Genomic DNA, 22,947 nt, shown 5'->3' on the forward strand with positions numbered 1-22,947 from the left:
AGATGTCCGGTTGCACTGCAGGGAGCAGCAAGTTTCCAGGGCAGCTCGCCAGTGAATGTGCTGGAAGAGAAGGCAGGCTGAGCAGTTCCTTTCTTCTCTTTGCTTTTCTGTTAGAGGGACGTCTTCCCTAAGCACCTTCATGAAGGTGAGGGGAATTAGAAACCTGGGGCCTGGAGGTAGTGGCACATGCCTTTGCCTTTAAACCCAGCACTCAGGAGGCAGAGGCAGGTGGGATCTCTGAGTTCAAGACCAGCCTCCTCTACTGAGTGAGTTCCAGGGCAGCCAGGGCTACACAGAGAAATCCTATCTCAAAAAAAAAAAAAGGAAAGAGAAAAAAAGCCTGGGAAGACCATGTGGTGATCTTTGAGATGTGCTTCCAGGACCAAGAGCCTGGAGGAAGCTGGAAACATTGGCTTCGAGATGTTCTCACTGTGTCGTCAGAGCTGTGCTCCCAGCTCCTAATAATCTTGATTGAATAAGAGCATACCAGTTCATATTAATTTTCAATTCTCCTCCAAAGAAAGCATCAGCAACCCTTCCCCCTTCCCATGACATGCTGGCTATGGCTCCTGTCCAGGGAGGGACTCTTGCAGGAACACCATGTTCCTGGAAAGAAAAATGTGAACCCAGTCAGCTGTCTTCCTCTGTGACTGACCAAGAATCACCATCTCAGAGTGCAGCCCCCTTTCTTGGGGCACCAACATGCAAGGATTCAAAAACCTTGAAGAACTAAAACGTAGGGCAGAAGCTCTTTCCTTAAACTGGCAGGTTCCTTGTCTCTGGAGCTAGTTGTGATCTATACTAGTTACCTCCCGGAATGAATGTCTCATCCACTGCAGGCTCAGTAATGGCTCGTGTAGCAGGTAACAGTAGCCAACAGGCATGTCTCATCTGCTTCTGGGCCAGGGGACTTGGATATCATTTGTGGCACTCTCTTTCTTCCTTTCTTTTTATTTATTTTTTTATATCCTGACCAGTTTCCCCTTCCTCCTCTCCTCCCGGTCCCTCCCTGACCAGTACCCCTCACTCCATCCGCCCCTACCCCATCTACTCCTCCTCCATTTCTTTTCAAAAAAGGACAGGCCTCCCATGAATATCAACCAAACATGGCATGTCAAGTTGCCATAAGACTAGGCACCTCCCCTAGCATTAAGGCTGGATGGGGCAACCCAGTATGAGGGAAAGGGTCCCAGGCAGGTAATAGTGTCAGAGAGAGCTCCTGCTCCCACTGTTAGGAGTCCCACAGGAGGACCAAACTACACACTGTAACATATATGCAGAATGCCTAGGTCAGTCCCATGCAGGCTCCGTGGTTGTCGGTTCAGTCTCTGTGGGTCCCTATGAGCCCAGATTAGTTGATTCTGTGGGTTTTCTGGTGTCCTTGACCCCTCTGGCTCCTATAATCCTTCCTCCACCTCTTCTGCAAGATTCTCTGAGCTTTGCCCAGAGACCTAGGATAGAACCAAACACGACTGGCAAAAAAAAAAAAAAAAAAACGTAGGGGAGGGCTGAAGAGATGGCTCAGAGATTAAGAGCACTGACCACTCTCCCCCAGAGTTTCTGATTTCAATTCCCAGCAACCACCTGGTGTCTCACAACCATTGGTAATGATATCTGGTGCCCTCTTCTGTCCTGCAGGCCACACATGCAGTAGGAACACTGTATACATAATAAATAAATAAATAAATAAATAAATAAATAAATATATTTTTTAAAGTCAATGAAATGATTCCTAGTTATAGTCTGCTGTACCCATAGATTAATACTTAACCCAATTATCATCAGAGAAGCTTCAGAAGGAAACAGATGCAGAGACCCGCAGCCCCAAACATTTTAATTGTTTTTCCCTTTATTTATGCATTTATTTTATATTGATGAGTGTTTTGCCTGCATGTGTGTCTGTGCACCACATGTGTGCAGTGCCTAAGGAGACTAGAAAAGGGTGTTGGATGCCCCAGGGGTTGGAGTTATAAATAGTTGTGAGTTGCTATGTGGGTGCTAGGGTTAGGGTTAGGGTTCTGGAAGAGCGACCAGTGCTCTTATCTGCTGAGCCTTCTCTCTAACCACATATGTGGCTTTCTTAACTGAGTTGTCTTATATAGGTCCCAACTGACATGTCCACCCGCCCCTCCCCTGCTGTGGTGGGCATGTGGCTGTGGGTGAGACAGTTTATGGCAGAAGTGAAGAGGTAGTCTCAGTGCCTGTAGAATACTAGCTTGTTCTGGGCTTGCCCTTGCTCACACCCATGCCACCCAGTGCAGGCTACTCTCAGTGGGTACATCAGGCTACTCCCACTGAGGGCAGCTAGAAGCCTTCCTTAGCAACCCCTCCATGGCCCCTTATGGGCCTAGACAGATTCTATCCCAGCCTTCCAGTATAGGTTGCCAGCTCTTGAGTCCAGGGTGTGGACTATGTCAAGGATTAATCCAGGAGGCTGGGTCGGTAGTGTGCCCCAGGCAGTGAACAGAGAAGGAGCATGGCTGAAGGAGGGCAGTGGTAGCTGTGTTTGACTTTGAGCACATTTACAGCCAGGGCCTAGCTGCAGAGAAAGGTGATTCAAGGAGGGCATCTTATCCTACTGCCTGGGAGGCCAAGTGTGGGAGGAAGAGGTGCCCTCTAGGAGGCCTTGCTGGCAACACTCAGCAGGCAGAAAGAAGGTCACCAGCTCATCTACTTGCAGTTTGCCTCATGGGACTGCTCTTGGCCCTTTCAAAGACACACAGATGTAGCACGATTAAAAAACCCAGAGACAGAAATTGGGGTTCAGCCCGAAGGTCAGAAAAGCAAAACAGCCAGTCACTGGCTCTTACCTCTACCTCAGTCTGAAATGGCGATTCTGCCTCCAGGAATCTCAGAATGAGACTCTGACTGAGTGCTGTCTCCTCCCATTTTATAATCCTCTCCAGTTCTGGGATTAAGGGTGTGCACTACTACTGCCTGGTTTCTATGGCAAGCTAGTGTGGCTACTGGGATTAAAGGTGTTTGTCATTGCTGCCTGGACTGTAAGGCTGGCCAATTTGGCTGTTTTACTTTTCTGATCCTCAGGCAAGCTTTATTTATTGAAATACAAATGAAATGCTACTACACACAGGCTCTGAGGCTCAGCCAGTATATTCTCTTTTAAGGGTATGTATGACCTTGCACAGTCTAGCCCCTGTAGAAACAAAATGCACACAGAGTACCTGGCTACTCTTAGAACATTCCCTGGGAACTTCTTTCCTCAGCTGGCTCATCCATACCGTACAAAGATCCTGAGGGCCATGGAAACAATATTGAGTAGCCACATCGACGAGCTGGACAAGGACACTGCTGTCGTTGCCATCCTCTTGGCTTCCAATGAGATGACTAGAATCAAGGTGAGGGCCTCTGGCCATGTAGGCTGGGGAGGACAGCAGGGAGGACAGCTCCTTTTCTTTGGCCTCCATTCCACAGTATCTGGAACAGGACTGGAGTTTGACTGACAGAGACCCCTTGATCCTATGTACCCCTTAGGGGCAGAGAATAAGACACCTAAATTTCTAGAGGGTGAGGACAGGGAATCCACGCTCAGGCTAAGGGCTGCATATAGCCCTTTTCATTGCCAGACCTCACCTCTCCAGTCCTTCCTTGTGGCTTCTCCCGTAGGCGTCGGGTCCCTTCAGATTGGAGGTGGGCTGAAGAACGTGCCATTTGGTCTCTAACCTGCATTCCCTAGGAAAACTGGAGCACAGCAGTTTTCCCTCTTCCAGGCACTACTAAGGGTAGAGTAGTATCTTGCTTGCATCTCTTGAGAGGTGCAGGGAGAGATCAACCTGGCGATTGTTTGGGATACAGGAGCTGGACTGTGACTGGCAGCAGGCAGCAAGCAGTGTCCTGGTGGCTGTGGGGAAGCGATTCATCAACCAGGTGATGGAAGAGGTGCTCAGCAGGTTCCAGCCTGGCATTCTGCCTCACTCCTCGGTGTTGCACACGCTTGCTAGCCTCTCCGTGTCCAACGGTAGGTGCCATTGAGATTCTGGTCCCTTGATGTCCCTGAGTACTTTGGGGGGCCCCTGAGGACTACCTGGGTTTCTGGTTTTGTACCTGAAGCTATAAAAAGTACCTATGAGGGCCCCTTCAAAGTTCTGAAGAGGGGGGTGGGTGGGTGGGAAGTAGGCTGGACCTGCAGCCCCTGTGACAGCCTCTCTCTTACAGCATTTGGCATGGTTCCCTTTCTGCCATCGATCCTGAGTACGATGCTACCCATGCTGGGTATGGCCAAGCAGGATGCGCTGAGGGTGGTCTTCTGCTGTGGTAAGACAGTGGGCATTGCCCATCTCCTTCAATTTCTGAGCTGGGGCCCCTCTTGGGAGACTGTGTACAAAGATATCCTTTGTGATAGGTGCCATTGAGGTGGGTGTGGGCTGTCTACTAGTGAGGTAGGGCTCAGATGGGTAAGCCTCTGCTTGTACTCATAGGTACAGCCTCCACCCCATTACTGCCTCTTTCCGATGCTGGGAATGGCCTCTCTGACCCCTGTGTTTTTATTCAGAGGCCTAAGGGAGCGTGGGAAGAGCCTTTTCTCAGAGCATTGTTTCCATTTTTATACTACATGTTCCCAACTAGCAGAGTGACCATTCCTTTGGTATCTTAGACCTATGGTGGGGAAGAGCCACATTCCCTGTCTTCCCACCATTCTCCTGTGGCTTGGGTATCCAGCCCTTTGTGTTCCTGCAGAGGCCCATGGGCAAGCTGTGGTCTGGGCATGGTAACTAGTGATAAGTGAGGTTCTCAGTGGTGGAGGGTCTTCCCTTCTCCTGGAAGGTGGAGCAGAGTGTCACTTCGGTAGACGTGGAGATGGCCTTGGGCTTCATGGATGTCCAGAATCTCTGACAGCAAGGCTTCTGACGCTTGGTGGGAAGAGTGCATCTAGGCCTTTCTAGATCTTTCTAGATCAGGATCTTTTACTCATGCCCAGCCCTCCCAAGTGGCTTCTGTTAGAGAGTTTTTGAATTTTTTGCCTTCTTCTTGCCCCTCCTCACAGCAGCAAAGTCTAGGAGATTCTTCAGCTCCTCCCATCTCTCCTCAGTCACTGCGCTCCCATCTCTTGCCCTGTCTTCTTTATGCCATCATCAGTGGGATATCCCTTCTCCCTAGTTCTTTTCTGCCTGTGATTGAGAGCGGGGCCAGGTCACAGTGGTAGAAATCCTGCTTGAAATAGTTTGGGATGAATAGGAGATTCATAACAGAGTAGGTGCAGTGTGTGCTTCAGTAAACACATTTGTACCATTCCACTTTTACACGGGACGGTTCATGAGTCGGGCAAGGAGCTGGAGATTGAAACACACATACACACACACAGGCACGGGTCATCCTTGAAACAAGAATGCCCCTTTTATTGTGTTCCAGGGCAGCTTATATAGGGCTCTCCTTGACTAATGGCCACATCCTAGGTCTCAGGATTTTTCAGCTGCAAACCCACCAGAAACCACTCCCCTGCCATCAGGCACTCATGAGGGTCTCATGCTCAGAGCAGCTGCAAGCACAGGAAAACAAGTTGTTTACTCAGGCAGGCAATGGATCACAGGAAATTCAGGTCTGAGTGTCTTCAGTCCCCAACACACATTCAGACCCGGAAGTACTAGATACAGGTGACAGGGCCTCACCCAGGTAGAGGCTGTATTCTCCAACAAAGAGGAAGGAAACTATGTGTTCTGAGCATTTGGTATTTATGCCAAGTACTAGCTGCTATCTGTGGCTCTTCTGAAAAATAAATGGTGGGGCTAAGCCTGACCTGCAGGAAGATGCCCTCTAATTCCTGCTATATGGGCACCTCTCAGGGTTGTAGCAGGTGGGCTCAACCAAATATTTTTTTTTGGTGGGGGGAGTCTTTTGTTGTGCAGACAGGGTATGTAGCTGAGCATGACTTTGAACCTCTGGTTCTCCCGCTAGAATTACTGGCGTGCAACAATTCCTTGGTTTTTGTGGAAATATGGCTTGAACCCAGAGGTTTGTGAATGCTGTGCAAACCCTTCACCATCTGAGCTGCATTCCCCATCCTTGTTTTGTTTTCAAGGAGGGGATCTCTGAATTTGAAATCAGTTCTGCTACCTCATTGCTGATGTTATTGGCTGAAGTCACCCAGGCTTAGCAGGGGTTCTCCTAGAATACCTGATATCTGTACTGCTTACATCAGGCATCTTTTGTTTGCTGCTGGAGGACAGTGTAGTCATAGCCAGAAGAGCTTCAGTCGGGCCAGTGGGAACGCTGGCTCTGGGCAGCTGAGGCCAGGTGTGACTGAGGCTGACAACATTGCAAAAGCAGAAGGCAACCAAGAACAGAAGTCTAACAGGAGGCCTGTTATGGAGGAGTGGATAGAAAGGTCTCAGATGGGCAGGACTGACCCAGCCTGACTTGTTACCTGAGATGGCAGGCAGCATGTAGGGCCCACCTCTGAGGAAAGCCAAGTAGGAAGGTGGCAACAAAATGAACAGAAACTGAGGTCTGGGGATATTAGCAGTTTGAGTAAGAGAAAATTACCAAAAGAAAGGCTCTGTGAGTGAGATAACCTAGACACAGAAAGACAATTATCACATGGACTCACTCATAGGTAGTTTTTAAACATAAAGCAAAGAAAGCCAGCCTACAAACCACAATCCCAGAGAACTTAGGCAACAATGCGAACACTAAGAGAGACTTACATAGACCTAATCTACATGGGAAGTAGAAAGTAGAAAAAGACAAGATCTCATGAGTAAATTGGGAGCATGGGGACCTTGGGGGAGGGCTAAAGGGGGAGGGGAGAGGCAGGGAGGGGACCAGAGAAAAATGTAGAGCACAATAAATATCATGAAAAAAAAAAAAAAGAACAGCAAGTGTTCTTAATTGCTGATACATCTCTCTAGTCTGTCATAATCAGCTTTTCAATAAAAGTGAATGGTCATTTAGTGTGCCTGAGTGCCAATAATGTGGAATAAAATATGTGTATGGTAAAATATTCTAAAAAAAAGAAAAAAGAAAGGTTCTGTGACTAACACCCCAGGGAGATAAGAGGGGAGAATAAATTCATAAAGCAAGTGTACATCACCATCCATTAAGGAGCTGCAGTCGAAGAGTAAATCAAGTCGTCTAAAAATATGGTCAGAGAAGTGGAAAACATAGAGCGATTAGAGGTTGAAGAAACTTCTGGGGAATGTGGCAGAATTCAGAGTTGTAGGAAAAAAATAGAGAAACGGTTAAGACCATGGAGCCTGCATTCTGGTGACAGACACCTGGAAAAGAAAAGAGAAGGATTTGTGAAGTCTCACAACTCCATCGGAAGATGCCTCTGACAGAATGGCCATGACACACACGCCCTGGATACAGGTAGGGAACCAGCACACCCTGCTCTTTGGCAGTGCCAGTCCCCTCACCTGGCACTTTCCCACAGCTCCAGTGGAAATCTACACACTGGGTCATAACGCAACCCATGCCATCTGACTGAGAGGGTAAAACAAGCTTTCCAAAGAAGCAGGTCTCAGAAATGTCCTTTATCCACACTTCCCAGAGCAGTTTAAGTGTGTAACACTGAGGTGGCTTGAACTAAGAAGGAACATGCCCCAGTGGTGGCATTTTTATTCAGTGGAAGGAACTAGGGTGAGTGTCCCAGGATGTCGTTCCCAGCTGTGGGGTGACAGACACCTGCAGAACTGAGCAGACAGCAGTGTAAGAAGATCTGACTGCAGAGATCTACTAGAGGATTAGGGTTGTGAGGAGCCAGCTCCGAGCAGTGCCAGGCTGAAGGTACAAAAGGAGGACACATTGCTGGGGGAGATCTTGTGGCACTTAGAGAACCCAGCTGGTAACTGCTTCCCAGGAAAAGGACGTTGGCATTAGGAGGGTGGACCTCTTTCATCCTGAGTATATGCAACTCTAATAAATTGTGAGGATGTTGCTTCTGAAAATATGATTACCTGTTATTTGGAAATATTTGAAGGCCACTCTGGCTAGGATCCTTCTGGTCAGAAGGAAGCATCTTGGGGCCGGGAGGAGCTGAGGAGAATCAGAAGTCTGATCTTAATGTCAGCAGCCAAGAGTGGTGGGTGTTGAGGCCATTGCCCACCTGAATGGAACCCCAGAAGCTCATCCTCAGGAAAAGGGGGACTGACCAGTTCATTTCACCAGGGGTCCTGATGGGAAGGTGGTTTTTTGTTTTGTTTTCTTCCTTTATTTTAAAGTTCTCTTTCTTGAGAGTTTGTCACCATGGTTTATCTCTGTATCAATGAATGAAGGGTTTAAATTTATTTCTCTCTCTTTATGAGACAGGATTTCTGGTTTTTTTTTTTTTTGTTTTTTTTTTTTTTTTGTTTTGTTTTGTTTTTTTTTGGTTTTCCCTGTAGTTTCTAGAGCCTGTCCTGGAACTAGTTCTTGTAGACCAGGCTGGCCTCGAACTCAGAGATCCGCCTGCCTCTGCCTCCCGAGTGCAGGGATTAAAGGCGTGTGCCACCACCACCACCTGGCAAGTTTATTTCTCTGATTAGCCTGGATTGGAGGCGTTGGCTACTGCTCTGCTTCTTAAGTGGACACCATCATGTGGTCAGCCAAGACTGTCCTGGGCTCTGACTGCAGGGGCCACTGGCTGTGGAGTTGAAGTCCCAACGTGACATGGCAGCATGACCATTATATGTGTCAGCTTATGTACACAGCAGGCTCAGAGTCATTTTGAAATGGTCCAGCGGAGGCTGCAAGACAACAGGCAAGAAATAAAAGAACGAATGAGCCGTAAGAAAAGAGTAGGGTCTGTGAGAGGAAAAAAGGCTAAATAAAAGTATCAGAAGCTAAGTTTTCTACTGAGGAGAAGTAGGTGGTATAGATATACAAGGAGAATGGACATAGGGCCAGGGTGTAAGGACATCCTGAGGGCAGCATCCCCTTTGAGACTCAGTGGATCAAGGGAGAAGGGACGGGGCCGGGGGAGGGGGGAGAGGGAGCAGGTGGCAGACATGTTTGCCAACTCTCTTCCTTCAATAAAGGACGAGAATCCTCATACCAGAAAGGACAGCAGATCCAAAGTGGTTTATACCAGAATCTACATACCGTGAAGTGTGACTTCCAGAAAAGCTTGAGCATTCAGAGCCACATCCCCTTCCTGGGACCCTGAACCTAACATGGCAGGAAATAGCCTCTGTGGTAAAGCCAGGCTCGCGTTTGAGAGTTGCCGCTTTGAGGGCCAAGAAGGAAAAGAAGACTCAAAGCTATGGAGGGTTCACATACCCATGTGAGGGGCACACACCAGCCACAAAGCAGCCACGTGACACTTGGTTATTGATGCTCAGTACTGGAGAGAGAGGAAGTAGCCTTAGAATCCTGTGGACAAGATCATGTGCATTCTGGCTCTCTCTATATACAAAGATTGTAGGGGCATCTTACTGTCTGTCCTGTACGGGCTGAGCCATTCCTGTACAAAAGGAAAAGGATCAGTTAATCTGAGAACATTTATGTGAGGATGCCCCACTTACCACTCTGCTTTTGTACCATCAGTCAGATGGTTTTGGAGTGCATGAAGGTGGCTTCGGCAGGATATGAACCCTTGACTGGTTCCAGAGGGTAGGAAACACAAAGATTTCTGCCTTAGTGCCCACCCTGCCCCTGTTGCTCTGTTGTATTCTCTCGTGGCCCAGACCCAGACCTGTATCTTGGGCTCTAATCTAAGCCCTATCTTTTGGACCTCTCATATGACTGCCCACAACAACTCAGAGCCTCTGCTTATCCATCTGTGTCCCCATTCAGGCGCCAGGGTATAGCCAAGGAAGGCATGAGTAATAGCCCTGCCATCCTGTGCCCATGCACATAGGCCTGGAGCCTCTTTCCTGTTTCTTCTTGCCCTTATTCTGGTCCTGGCAGCCCTTGTGCTGTATGGAGCATGATCTGGGGTGGGGGGCACAGTGCTTCCTTCCTTTGTCTCTAAGGTGGGCTCAGGGGCAGGTTATTTCAGGGACATTGGGTCAGGGTGTTGGTGGATTGTCATCGTCCTGGGAGCTCCGAGAGAGACTGTTTTCCTTCCTTCCCTATTCTGGTCGTATGGTATAGGCCTTGTGACTTCTTGGAGTTTCAGCTTTCACTCACCCTCCATTGTTTGGAGTTTCAGCTTTCACTCACCCTCCATTGTCTGCTTCTATTACGCATGGCCGTCTCTCCCATCTCTTCTCTTCTCAAGTCAGGTTTAGGGCCACTCTCCTATATATGACCTTGTCCTGACAGCCCTGTAGCCACTCTGTTTCCACAGAAGATACTGATTTGGGGAGAACTCTATTTATCCTATTGTAGTCCAGGGGTCACCACCTAACCAGGTGCTGGCCTAGGCACCATGCACACTGTCTTGGGAGTTCATGGGCAGCACTGGGGAGCTAGTATGGGACATGTCAGGAGTTGCTCACTGTGCGCCATCACAGCTCTGCAGCACTTCAGTGAAAGCACCCTGGAGTACCTGGCCAACCTGGACCAAGCCCCAGACCCCACAGTCAGGAAGGACACCTTTGCTGCCGACATCTTTGGCGCCTATGACATTCTTTTCCACCACTGGCTGCAGAGTCGTGATGCCAAGGTACAGCTATGATCCATCGGGGCCAAGGCTCAGTCTGTGAGGCCTCCTGCTTTTACCCTTTCTCTCTGCCAGGGTGGTCCTAAGGGGTGGGGGAAAGGACACGAGTTCCCTCCCTACAGTTGGTACTTAGGAGGTGGTGAAGAACCCCTACATCCAGCTGGACTCAACCTGTCCTAAAGCTTGGTCATGAGGGTTGGTCATTGCAGGTCCTATGGCATCCACTCTCTTCCGGAGACTATGTCCTACCTTGCCACCATCCGACCTCTTGCCATAGTTGCCCCATAGACGTACTAGTAACTAGTAGCCACCAGGCTTGCCTGTTAGACCTGGGGTTTAGAGCCATGAGCAGACAGGGAGGCCTTTGCTGTCTTTTCAGCTCCGGCTTGCAGTAGTGGCGGCTCTGGGTCCCATGAGCCACCTGCTTCCCAGTGAGAAGTTGGAAGAACAGCTCCCTAAGCTCCTCCCTGCAGTACTCGGCCTCTACAAGAAGCATGCAGAGACCTTTCAGATATCCAAGGTATTGTAGGGAGGGAGAGCACAGCATCCCCAGAATCCCTCAAATCAAACCCTGCGGAAACAATCCTTACTTAAAATTTTGTGTTGGCTTATGAGGTGAGCGGCTTCCACTCTACTAAGCACTCGATGGGAACTTGCTGCTTTACCTTCCATACTGACCTGTGACCCAGAAAATACCTTTTTTAATCTGCCTCCAAATTCTGGAGGTTAAAGTATAGCTTTTTCATTTGGGTCTTCAAGGACATTAGTGTTCTCCTGGACCACATCCTAGGGCCTCTCTTCCCTCTGTGGAGCAGAAGGTGGACTGAAGCCTTCTCCTTCCTGTCTTCAACAGAGCCTGGGACAAATTCTCGAGGCAGCTGTGAGTGTGGGCAGCCGCACCCTGGAGGTTCAACTAGATGCCCTGTTGGTGGCTCTTCATGCTCAGGTAGGCTGGGAGATGAGTACTTGGGGCAATGGATCTTGTGGGGATGGGCCTTTCAAAGTGAGTTGCCCAACAGGATACATGATTTGAAGGGGGTACTTCAGCCACACAGCCATGAAATGGGCTTCCTGAGCATCACATGCGTGTGACCTCCAGGGATGAGGCCTGCACACCCAGAAGAGGACACCAGATCTCATGATAGATGGTTGTGAGCCACCATGTGGGTGCTGGAAATTGAACTCAGGATCTCTAGAAGAGCAGCCAGTGCTCTTAGACTCTGAGCTATCTCTCCAGACTCTAGATTTATTTTATGTGTATGAGCATTTTACCTTCATGTATATTGGTGTACCAGGTGTGTGCCCTTGGAGGCCAGAAGAGGGCTCTGGGTCCCATTAGACTAGAGTTACAGACAGTTATAAGCCACCGGTGGGTAGTGGGAATTAAATCTTGGTTTTCTTGAGGAGCAGCCAGCACCCTTAACTGTTGAGCCATCTCTGTGGCCCCTAAACGCATAGTCTTAAATGATCTCAAGGCATGTGATTAATTTGGCTGTGTGGTCCGGCAAAAGATCAAGAAGGCAAGAAATATTTCCAAAAAATATATCCTCCCTCCTTCTCTTCTTCCCTCCCTCTTTTCTTCCCTCCCTTCCTCTCTTTCCTTTGTTCCTTCTGTCTCTCCTTCCTTTTCTGAACGAATGAATGCTTTATTCTAGAAATGATTGGTGTCAAGTATACTTTTCTAATAAAGTGTTCCTTGGGGTTTGTTTTATGCAGATAGAAGCCCAGATCTGTTCTCTTGACACTTGAGTGCCAGTTACATGTTCATATGTTCTGTTTCTCCCACCCTCTCTCAACAGTAAGGGACTGACTAGAAGTTGGCCTCTGAGTGCCCTTTGATGATGGGGATGTGTGTCCTGCTGTCTAAATCTGTGCACCCTGCTCCTGGGTGAGGAAGGGCTGGAGAACAACCTCTCTGGAGGACTGGGCCCAGTGTCCCACCCAGTGTCTTGTGGACAGAGGTGTCCCCTTACTGGTCAGCTGGCTGGTTCCTTCTGTTCTACCAAGATAGAAATAATAAGTAGACAAGGTGTTTGTCAAGTGCTAGGCTTGGGTAGTTCTGTTTTTGGTTGTTTCATTTGGTTTTTTTTTTTTTTTTTTTTTTTTGAGACAGGGTTTCTCTGTCTAGCCTTGGCTGTTTTGGACCTACCTCTATAGATCAGACTGACCTCGAACTCATAGAGATCTGCCTGCCCCTGCCTCTTGAGTTCTGGACCACCACCCAGCTAATTTTAAAATTTAAATCGTACATGTTTTTGTTTTGCTTTGTTTTTGAGACAGGGCCTTATGCAGAATAGTTTGGTCCTGAGTTTATAGGAATCCTTGCCTCTGCCTCTAGAATGCTAGAATCACAGCTGTGTACACCACACCTGGCTTTTGTATCCCTCAGCTCTGACAGAAGCAAGCTACATCCTCTAGTGCTACAGCTCTCGGTCAGATCTTGAGTAGCGGGACCTCACCAGGAGGCATGTTACAGCTCCTGGGCCTGGGCGTGTGAGACTTTCGGCCCTAAAGTCCAGCGCTTTTGCCTCAGGGCTTTTTACTTTTCTTCAGTATATCTTACTTTAACTGCTTCTCTTGTCTGTCTGTCTGTCTGGAGGCTGCCTGACTTCCACCCTGAGTGTCTCCCTCATTCTCTCCTCTCTTCTTTCTCTTGTTGGTCTCTCCCTAGATTTCTCCCCCTATTTATTTTCTCTGCCTGCCAGCCCTGCCTATCCCTCTCCTGCCTAGTTATTGGTCATTCAGCTTTTTATTAGACCAATCAGGTACCTTAGGCAGACAAGGTAAAACAAATGGTACACATCTTTACATAAACACACATCCTTACAATGGTTAAACAAAGGCAGCACAGACAATGTAGCATAGTTAAAGTAACATTCTTCAGCATGAACAAGTGTAACACATCTTTGCTTCATTAACATAATATTCCACAACAGGCCGGATGTTACACAGACTGGGTTTCTCTCAGCTGATTCAACAAATAATCCAAGCAGCTTACTTATCCATGTGATATAGCCAGAAGAGAGGTGTGTGTACCAATCCCAGCAAACTTGCCTTGCAAACGAAGGCTTATGTTTGTAGGAATCATAGAGTTAGTCATAGCCTTTCCTCTCGGGTAGACCACCATGGGACATGCTTCCTCTCTGGCCCAGGTAGAAACAGTTGCAGGGTTATCTAGAGTTCACCAAGGCTTGTCATAACAAAAAGTCCAGTGTAAGCTTTGAAATAATCCTGACAAGGTCTGTACCTTCAAGAGTCAAAGTAAGCAGCCATGTTGTGTAGCTTCCTCAAGATGTCTGGAGTGTTCATGATGGTCAGTGCTGGGATAAGGGTAGGATGGCTGTCTGTTTGGCTGAGTCATTTTACAGCAAAGGAGAATCCAAAAGTTGCCAAAAGTTAGGGAATTAAAGTGTCCCATCTCCCCCCATTAGGAGGGTTTACAGTAAGAACTTACTGCTGGGCTCGTGAGATGCTTCTGTGAGTAAAGGTACTTCCCCTCAAGCTGGATGACTTAAGTTCACTCCCTAGAACTCCCACAGAAAGGTTGAAGGAGAGAACCAACTCCATTGAGTTGTCTTCTCTTATCTCCACAGCCATAGCACATATACTCCCTCCCCTACTAATAATAATACTAAGTAAATACTTTTTTTAAAAAAAAAAGAACTTATTGCTGTTGAGGAGACAGCAGTTTAGCACACTTGCTGCTCTTCCACAGGATCTGAGTTCAGTTTCCAGTATCCACCTGTTGGCTCATAACCTGTGATTCTAGTTCCAGAAGAGCCAGTGATGGTACCAGGAACTCATTTGATACACATACATACATGTAGACAAAATAAAACTCATATATAAAATAAAAATAAATAAATCGTTTTTGTTGTTTGGTTTGCTTTTTCAAGAACAGGGTTTCTCTGTGTAGTCCTGGCTGTCTTGGAACTTGCTTGTAGACCAAAATAAGAATTTATCAGCCTAAGTGTGGTGGCACAAGCCTTTAATCCCAGCACTTGGGAGGCAGAGGGAGGTGAATCTCTGTGAATTTGAAGCCATTCTGGTCTATATAGTGAGTTTCAGGACAGCCAGAGCTACATAGCGAGACCTTGTCTCAAACAAAGCGTACGCTGGAGAGGTGGCTCAGTGAGTGGTTAAGAATGTTTGTTGCACTTGCAGACAATCTGGGTTTGATTCCTAGTGCCCACAGGACAGCTCATAGCTGTCTGTAATTTTAGTCCAAGGGAATCTGACACCTTCTTTTGACCTCCAGGGGGACCAGCAATGTGTTTATTTATTTAGGTAAAACACTCATACATATAAAAGAGTAAAGTAGATCTTTAAGTTACTTTATTTACGTGTATTGGTTTCCCAGTTGCATGTTTATCTGTGCACCGTGTGCACTGGTACCCACAGGGGTTGGAAGAGGTCCTCAAGTCCATTGCAACTGTAGTTACAGTTGTGAGCTGCCATGTGGTGCTGAGAACTGAACCCAGGTCTTCTGGAAGAGCAGGCAGTGCCCTTAACCTCCGAGCTGTCACACCAGCACCTCTTAAATTTTCTTTAAAAAACCAAAAGCAGCAACAACAGAATACCTCTCCAGTACCCCCAGGAGAGGTAGAGTCTGTTGCACAGCAGGGCCCTGACCTGCGGTGAGTCCATCACCATAATCTCTCCTCCCTCCCGGAGCAGATTTGTGTGCCTGTGGAGTCCTCTAGCCCCTTGGTGATGAGTAGCCAGAAGGAGGTGCTTCGTTGCTTCACAGTGCTGGGTGAGTGGTGGCTTCTGTGAGGAATCCTCAGAGAACATGTCTGAACCAGTTGTCCTCTTTGTCCTTTTTTCTTATTTATTTGTTTGTTGTTTTTACAAGGTAGGGTTTCTCTGTATAACCCTGGAATTCTGTACTGGAATTCACTCTGTAGACCAGGCTGGTCTCGAACTCAGAGATCTGCCTGCTTCTGCCTCCTGAGTGCTGGGATTAAAGGCATGTGCCACTACTGCATGGCTATTTTTATTTATAATTATGTTATTATAAAAACAAACAAAACAGGAGCTCACTCAGCTGGTCTTGAATTCATGATTCTTCTGCCTCAGGCTTCCAAATACTGGAGTTAGTTGCCTGAGGAGTGGTTGGGGCCTCAAGCAGGGTCTTGGTTTCAGCCACAGCCCTCAAGTACCTGACCTTCCTGACATGTTATAGCCACACTTCTCTTCTGCAGCCTCTGTCTGCCATGCCACACATTCTGTCCTTGACTCTCATCCACAATCTACTACTTTGCACCCCTATATGTGGCTGCTTGGCTCTGGCCATCAGTCTGGCATTGCCTGACCCCAGCTAGAGGCGATAGCATCTTTCAGTGCCTTTACTGGAGCCTGGTGATCGAGGACAGTGAAAGCCTGGTCTACCAGCTCTGTCCCTGGTATCTGTATTCCGTCAGAGCCTGCGCGCCAGCTCAAGGGTCAGGCAGAGGTTTGTGACTTGCCAGCTGCTTAAGTCCAGTGACATCAGCACCCACCTAGAGCCTGGAAGGAGGGAACACTGGTAGACCGGTTCAGCTTGCCCAGAGTGTGGTGGGAGGGAGGACCAATTTTTTACTGTCATTGACACTGATTTGCAAAGGTGAGAACTCACCAAATTTCTAGAAGGTTCTCATTGACAATGATAGAGGTCCAGGCTAGAGGTCTGAACAGTGTCAGGGTCAGGGGCTGAGTGCTTGGGAATTGTTCTCTAGCTGCAGACCAGCCCAGAAGCAGGAGGATCTCTGAGTGGGGGAGTCCCTTGTGAGTTCCCCATGAATTGTTGGAATGAGCCCACTGGTCCTGGTGACCCCAGGTCTGAGCCTCACATGTACTGTGTGGTACCAACCCACTGGTATTAAAGTCCTCTGTGCTGTAACCCTTCCCTTTATACAGTCACTCCCAGAAAACATTGGGGTGAAATTGATGGCCAGGGAGTTCCAGCTTCCTGCATTCCCCACAGTGAGTCTTTGTCCTGGGAATCTCCAGTTCCAGAATGACCAAGATATACAAACTCAGTCCTGGGGAGCTTAGGGCACAAGCATGGGATGAGGAGCAAAGGGATTGTTAGAAAGTGTCTGATATGCATGTTGCCCTGCAGCCTGCTGCTTTCCTGACCGACTGCTGGCCTTCTTACTGCCCAGGCTGGACACCAACAATGAGAGGCTCCGTGTGGGTACCTTGCAGATCCTGAGACACATCATCAACTCTGCTGGTGAGTGTCTTCTGTGCCTGCAGGCTTGCCCCTGTGCCACGTGCAGCACAGGCTAATACCAGGATAATGTCCGTCTCATAGCTGAGAGAAGCATCCTGCTTTGAATTACTGTTAATAACAGTATTTTATCCTGGTGCTTTTCACAAGTGAACTTTGTCTTAGTTATTACTGCTCTGATAAGACACCATGACCAAGGCAACAAGGCAACTTTTTTTTTTTTTTTTTTGTTTTTCGAGACAGGGTTTCTCTGCAGCTTTAAAACCTGTCCTGGAGCTAGCTCTTGTAGACCAGGCTGGTCTTGAACTCACAGAGATCCGCCTGCCTCTGCCTCCCGAGTGCTGGGATTAAAGGCATGCGCCACCACTGCCCGGCTCAAGGCAACTTCTATAAAAAAAAAAAAAAAAAAAAAAAAAAAAAAAAAAAAAAAGGTTTATTTGGAGGTGGGGGATACGGGCCATGCACAAGCGTGTGAAAACTGGGGCTGGCATGGGCTTTTGAAACCTCAGAAAAAGCCTGCCCCAGAGACACACCTCTTCCAACGAGGCCATGCCTCCTACTCCTTCCTAAACTCTTCTTCCCACTGGGAAGCATTCAAATAAATGAGCCTATGGGACCATTCTTCTTCAGACCACCACAGACTTAGAGTTCCACACATGCTTTGCAGGTATTCTGCCTCTGAACAACACCTTCAGCCCCAAGTTTCCTTCTTTTAAGTGAGATTTATTTGCTTAACAGTAAGCTTCAAAAAGATAATCACAGCTATACAGCTGGGTTTATGTTTCAGTGAGTTTCATTTATGCCTCGTCAGGTTCAAAGTCAGTGACCATGGGCCACATTAGGTGGCATTAGATATGAGGTTCAGAAAGGAAGATCTTGTGGTCTGGGGCTCTTCTGGGCACCATTCCTTAAGCCTTTAGGCCTGCATTCCACTTTTTTTGTTTGTTTGGATTTTTGTTTGTTTGTTTGTTTTTAGAGACAGGGTTTCTCTTTGACTTTGTAGCCTGTCCTGAAAGTAGCACTTGTAAACCAGGCTGGCCTCGAACTCACAGAGATCTGCCTGCCTCTGCCTCCTGAGTGCTTAAGGCACCAGATGTGGACCCTTGGTGCTTTTTTAAGTTGTGTGTGTGTGTTTGTGTGTGTGTGTGTGTGTGTGTTTGCATTTAAGAGTTCACAAGTGGAATGGGCTGGAGAGATGACTCAGAGGTTAAGAGGTCCTGAGTTTAATTCCCAGCAACCACATGGTGGTTCGCAACCATCTGTAATGAGATCTGATGCCCTTTTCTGGTGTGCAGCATGCGTGCAGGCTGAACACTGCATGCATAATAAATAAATAACTCTTTGAAAAAGAAAGAAATAAAAAGAGTTCATAGTGGAGCTGGGCAGTGGTAGCACATGCCTTTAATCCTAGCATTCAGGAGGCAGAGGTAGATAGATCTCTGTGAGTTCAAGGCCAGCCTGGTCTACAAAGTGAGTTCCAGGACGAGAGAGCCAAGGCTGTTGTTATTTATTTGTTTGTTTATTTGGATACAGAGTCTTTCTACACAACTCTGGATGTCTGAGATTAAAGGAGTGCGCCACCATGGCCAGCATTTGACTAGATTCCTTCATTTAGCTATGTGATGCTTTATTGATTTTATTACAGCAAAATGATTTTTATTGAAAAAGTAAATTCTTTCTTTACGGAGGGGGAGTTTAGCATTGGTCTGTGACTAGGTAAACCTTGCTCATCTTTTCTGAATTTTTAAAATTTTTATTTATTTATTTATTTATTTATTTATTTTTATTTCATTTTACATTCCAACTGCAGTTTTACCTCTCACCCCTCCTCCACACTCTTTTGCCTCCCCCCCAACCCACCTCCCATCCACTCCTCCCAATGGGTAAGGGCTCCCGTAGGGAATCAGTGAGGTCTGGCACATTAAGTTGGGGTAGGAGCAAGCCCCTCCTTACTGCACTAAGGCTGAGCATAGCATCCCACCATAGGGAATGGGCTCCAACAAGCTAGCTCATGCACTAGGGATAGTTCCTGGTCCTTCTGTCAGGGGCCCCTCAGATAGTTCAAGCTTCACCAGTGTCTTCCACATATGGAGGGCCTAGTTTGGTCCCATGGAGACTCCAGAGCTGTCAGTCTAGAGTTCATGAGTTTCCACGACCTTGGTTCAGCTGTCTCGGTAGATTTTTTCCTTCATGATCTTGACTTCCCTTGTTCCCTTTGATTGGATTCCTGGAGCTGAGTCTGGTGCTTGGTTGTGGATCTCTGCATCTGGTTCCATCAGTTACTGGATGAAGGCTCTATGATGATAGTTGGGGTATTCCCCAATCTGATTATAGGGGAAGGCCAGTTCGGGCACCCTCTCCACTGTTGCTAGAAGTCTTAGCTGGGGTCATCCTTGTGGAATCTTGGGACTTTCTTTCTCCAACCCCACAGCGGCTCTATCAAGAACTCTCCTCCGCCACTCTCCACTGCGCCCCTCATGTTCTCATCCCCACGCCCCCACCGTTAATTCTTTTGGTTTGTTTGTCTTTGGTTTTTCAAGACACTGTTTCTCTGTGTGACAGCTCTGACTGTCCTCGAACTTGCTCTGTAGACCAGGCTGGCCTTGAAATCACAGACCCACCCGCCTCTGCCTCCCAGGAGCTGGGATTAAAGGCGCGCGCCACCACCGCCCGACCTGAGTTAATTCTTATATTGCATCTGTGTGCTTCAGAAGCCACTCTGTGTTCACCTGTGTTTCACTTTCCTCTGTGTTCTTTCTCTGGGCACTTCATATGGAAATGTCTGCATGCGGGAAACAGGATGTTTTCTATCTGGACATAGTTCATTGTGTTCTTCCTTTCTTTCTGTAAACTACCATAGAGACTGCTTGATTTCATAAATACAGAGACAAGATGCTTTTCAATTTTTATCTTAAAATACATTTGGAAAAAGCCCAGATGGTAACTGTTCTTTTCAGTAAATGATAACACGAGTCCATTATTTCCCACCTGGATGAAGAATGAGGAAAAGGCTGTGGCAGTGCCCAGGGGCCACTAGCAGGTCTTGAGGGGTAGCATCCAGCTCAAGATGATGCTTCTGTGTTAAGAAAGGGGAATTGTACCATATGGAGTATTTTGTATCTGATTTATTTTTCTATTTTCAGTTAATGAAGTCTGTGTGTGTGTGTGTGTGTGTGTGTGTGTGTGTGTGATGAACTGTGGAGTTAATCTCCAAGTTACTCATTTGCTTGGCTATGGATATAATGATTCTTTAAGTTTTTTTTCTGTAAAGACTGCTGTTGTTTCCATTTTTTCTGTGCACACTTAGTCAGATGTGTATCTAGAACCAGAAATTTCAGATTGTAGGTATGCATTCTGTTTTTCTAAAATACCCATCGTAGTGAAGCCAATCCTTTGCATCCTAGCCAGAGTAACTCATTTTGCAGTAAGCCACTATTTAGCTGTTTTATGTGCCAGACTTTATTAAAACAAGCCATCTTTCCCAAGATTATCCAAATCAGCCAAGTCCTGGTACAGGCAAGGATGGAGCACACAGACCTATATTTTTCCTGGAGTCTAGTTTTATTATTACGTTGTCTGAGCCTGTAGTCACCTCTCTGACTTTAACACTAGGTAGCGCTCTGAACTCAGGTTTGCCTCAGTCCTTCTGTGAATTTAAAGCCATATAAAATAGGACCAGGATAGCAACTTCAAGAAGATAAGGCTATCTATTGCTCCTTGAGAGACCCTAGTCATCTAAAGATGAACTTGAATGAGACATTCTTTGGGCTTCAATATGAGTTCCAGGTAGGACACAGATTCATTTTAAATTTCTTTTAAAAATTTACATAGCACAGATGAACCTCTACCCCAGTGAGCAGCAGCTGTCCTGGTCTTGAATAATATACCCTTATCATCTACACCTTTTTGTCTTTAAGATTCCAGGGTCTAGCTATACTTAGTTTTGTTTGTTTGCTTGCTTTTTATTTATTTATTTTGTTTATGATACAAAGTCTCTGTATATATCCCTGATTGTCCTGGAACTCACTATGTAGTCCAGGCTGGCCTCAAACTCAGAGATCCCCCTGCCTCTGCCCCCCCCCAAGTATTGGGATTGAAGGTGCTGCTGTGCTTGGCTGACCATTGATATTTCTGTTTCATTTGATTTTTTTTTTTTTTTAATACAGGATGTCAGGTATCCCAGGTTGGCCTTGCGTTTGTTTTACACCTGAGAATGGCCTTGAGCTCCTCATCCTCTTGGGGTTTTGGGTGTTTACCCTGCACTTTTTCTTATTCAGTGTTGGGGATTCAACCTTGAGCCCTATGTCTGCCAGGCAAATACCCTGCCAGCTCGGCCGCATCTCCAGCCCTGGTGTTATTTTTATTTGTTCTAAAATGATGTCATATACAGTGGCATAATTCAGTGATGTTGAGCACAGCCCCACTGTGGTGTGGCTGTCACCAGTACTTTCTGTGAAGTGCTCCTTCCTGTAGCACTGAAGCCGTCCACTTCCTGGTGACTGTCTCCAGACTCTGTTCATAGAAGTTTCATGGTGTTACCATCTTTGCTTCCTACCTCAGTTTTAAGGGTCATGAATATTATTCAGCATCTTCTATACACTGTGTATTTGGCGCAGGTCAGATTTAGAATTTTCTATTGTCTGAGCTTTTATAGTACACATCTCATTTTCCTGCATCTTATGTTATTACTACCAGGACTTGGTTGTGGTGGCTCCGGGGCAGGCTCAAGAAGTATTTTAGAGTGGGGGTGCTGGGGCACTGGAGATAAGGCCATCTTTCTTTGAGGCCTCTGCTCTCTGTGTTGGGCTCTACCTTTTGCTGCTCTGGGAGCTTGTCTTCTGAGGGCCATGTGCCCTCTGGGTCCAGGCTCCTGGCTTGTGAAATTAGGATGAGGATGACATCTTTCTTATTGGACTAGCTATATAATGAAAACATGGTCACAAACAGTGTGTTACCTGCATTGTGTCCGGCGTCCTCTTTTTTCTTCTTTAGTTAACTTTTAAAGAAAAGATTGCTTGTTTGTTTATTTATTTGGTTTTTTTGAGACAGGGTTTCTCTGTAGCTTTGGAACTTGTCCTACAACTATCTCTTTTTTTTTTTTTTTTTTTGAATTTTCGAGACAGGGTTTCTCCGTAGCTTTTTGGTTCTTGTCCTGGAACTAGCTCTTGTAGACCAGGCTGGCCTCGAACTCACAGAGATCCTCCTGCCTCTGCCTCCTGAGTGCTGGGATTAAAGGCTTGTGCCACCGCTGCCCGGCAACAACTGTCTCTTGTAGACCAGTCTGGCTTTGAACTCACAGAGATCTGCCTACCTCTGCCTCCCGAGTGCTGGGATTAAGGTGTGCACTGCCACTGCCTGAATTCTTCTTGTTATTTTTAATTATATATGTGTATTCTGTTTATAGATTTGTGCATATGAGTGTATGTACCCACAGAGATCAGAAGTGTCAGATTTTCCTGGAGATGACTGTAAGCCACCTGACATGGGTGCTGGGAATTGAACTCAGATCCTCTGGAAGAACAACACATGCTCTTAATCACTGAGCCATCCCTCCAGCAGCCCCCCTTAAATTCATCATCATTATTTGCTGAAGCTGGAGATTGAGAAATGAATCTTGAGTGTCTGTCTATCTGTAAGCCACTGTGATTTAATATTTTATAGAAAAGAAGGTGTAATTTACAGAAAACACGATCTGAACAGAAGGCAGAGCCCTTTGAATTCTATTCCTAGGGGCTTAGTGTTCTGCATCACAGCTGTCCCCAGGTGTTGGTTGGGGCCTTGCCCACAGCTCCCCCATATCTCTTACTGGTACTGTGCTTTCATGATGACTTCTTTTGAATGAGCTAGAAAGCAATTATTTCCAAAGGTATCCATCTTAGAAAGTCGGCTACACTGGGCAAGGCAAGTGTATTGGGTAGCGAGGGCAAGTGCACATGCAATACAAAAAGCTTTTCCTAAATTCATGTACAGAGAACTGAGCACTCTCAGAGTGGGGGCACCATTTAGCGGTGCATAAAAGACAGGATAGATGTCTCAGATGGTTTTGTCTATGGCTTCTGCTTAACAGTGGCATTTCCTTAATTCCTTCGATCTGCTGTGGTCTACGCTCTGTTTCCCCTAACCTTGCAAATGCAGCACACTGCATTTCAACGACATAAAAATCCCTTTTAACTTTGTATTGGTAAAATGTTATTTG

The 22,947-nt window shown here is 46.9% G+C and overlaps 1 protein-coding gene across 3 annotated transcripts in view; it reads left to right on the top strand.

Annotated features, from left to right (window-relative positions):
* Mroh1 (maestro heat like repeat family member 1) overlaps positions 1–22,947 on the top strand; it is a 74,872-nt gene that overhangs the window by 19,844 nt on the left and 32,081 nt on the right. For all 3 annotated transcript variants that reach the window (XM_038341366.2, XM_038341365.2, XM_038341367.1), the window contains 8 exons: positions 3,225–3,356; positions 3,814–3,976; positions 4,174–4,272; positions 10,389–10,540; positions 10,917–11,057; positions 11,391–11,483; positions 15,215–15,293; positions 16,641–16,754. In XM_038341366.2, the coding sequence (XP_038197294.1) occupies positions 3,261–3,356; positions 3,814–3,976; positions 4,174–4,272; positions 10,389–10,540; positions 10,917–11,057; positions 11,391–11,483; positions 15,215–15,293; positions 16,641–16,754 (937 nt within the window). In that variant the 5' untranslated portion in view covers positions 3,225–3,260. The remainder of the gene's footprint in view (positions 1–3,224; positions 3,357–3,813; positions 3,977–4,173; positions 4,273–10,388; positions 10,541–10,916; positions 11,058–11,390; positions 11,484–15,214; positions 15,294–16,640; positions 16,755–22,947) is intronic.

The sequence above is a fragment of the Arvicola amphibius genome, chromosome 9, assembly GCF_903992535.2.
Source record: "Arvicola amphibius chromosome 9, mArvAmp1.2, whole genome shotgun sequence".
Lineage (NCBI taxonomy): Eukaryota > Metazoa > Chordata > Mammalia > Rodentia > Cricetidae > Arvicola > Arvicola amphibius.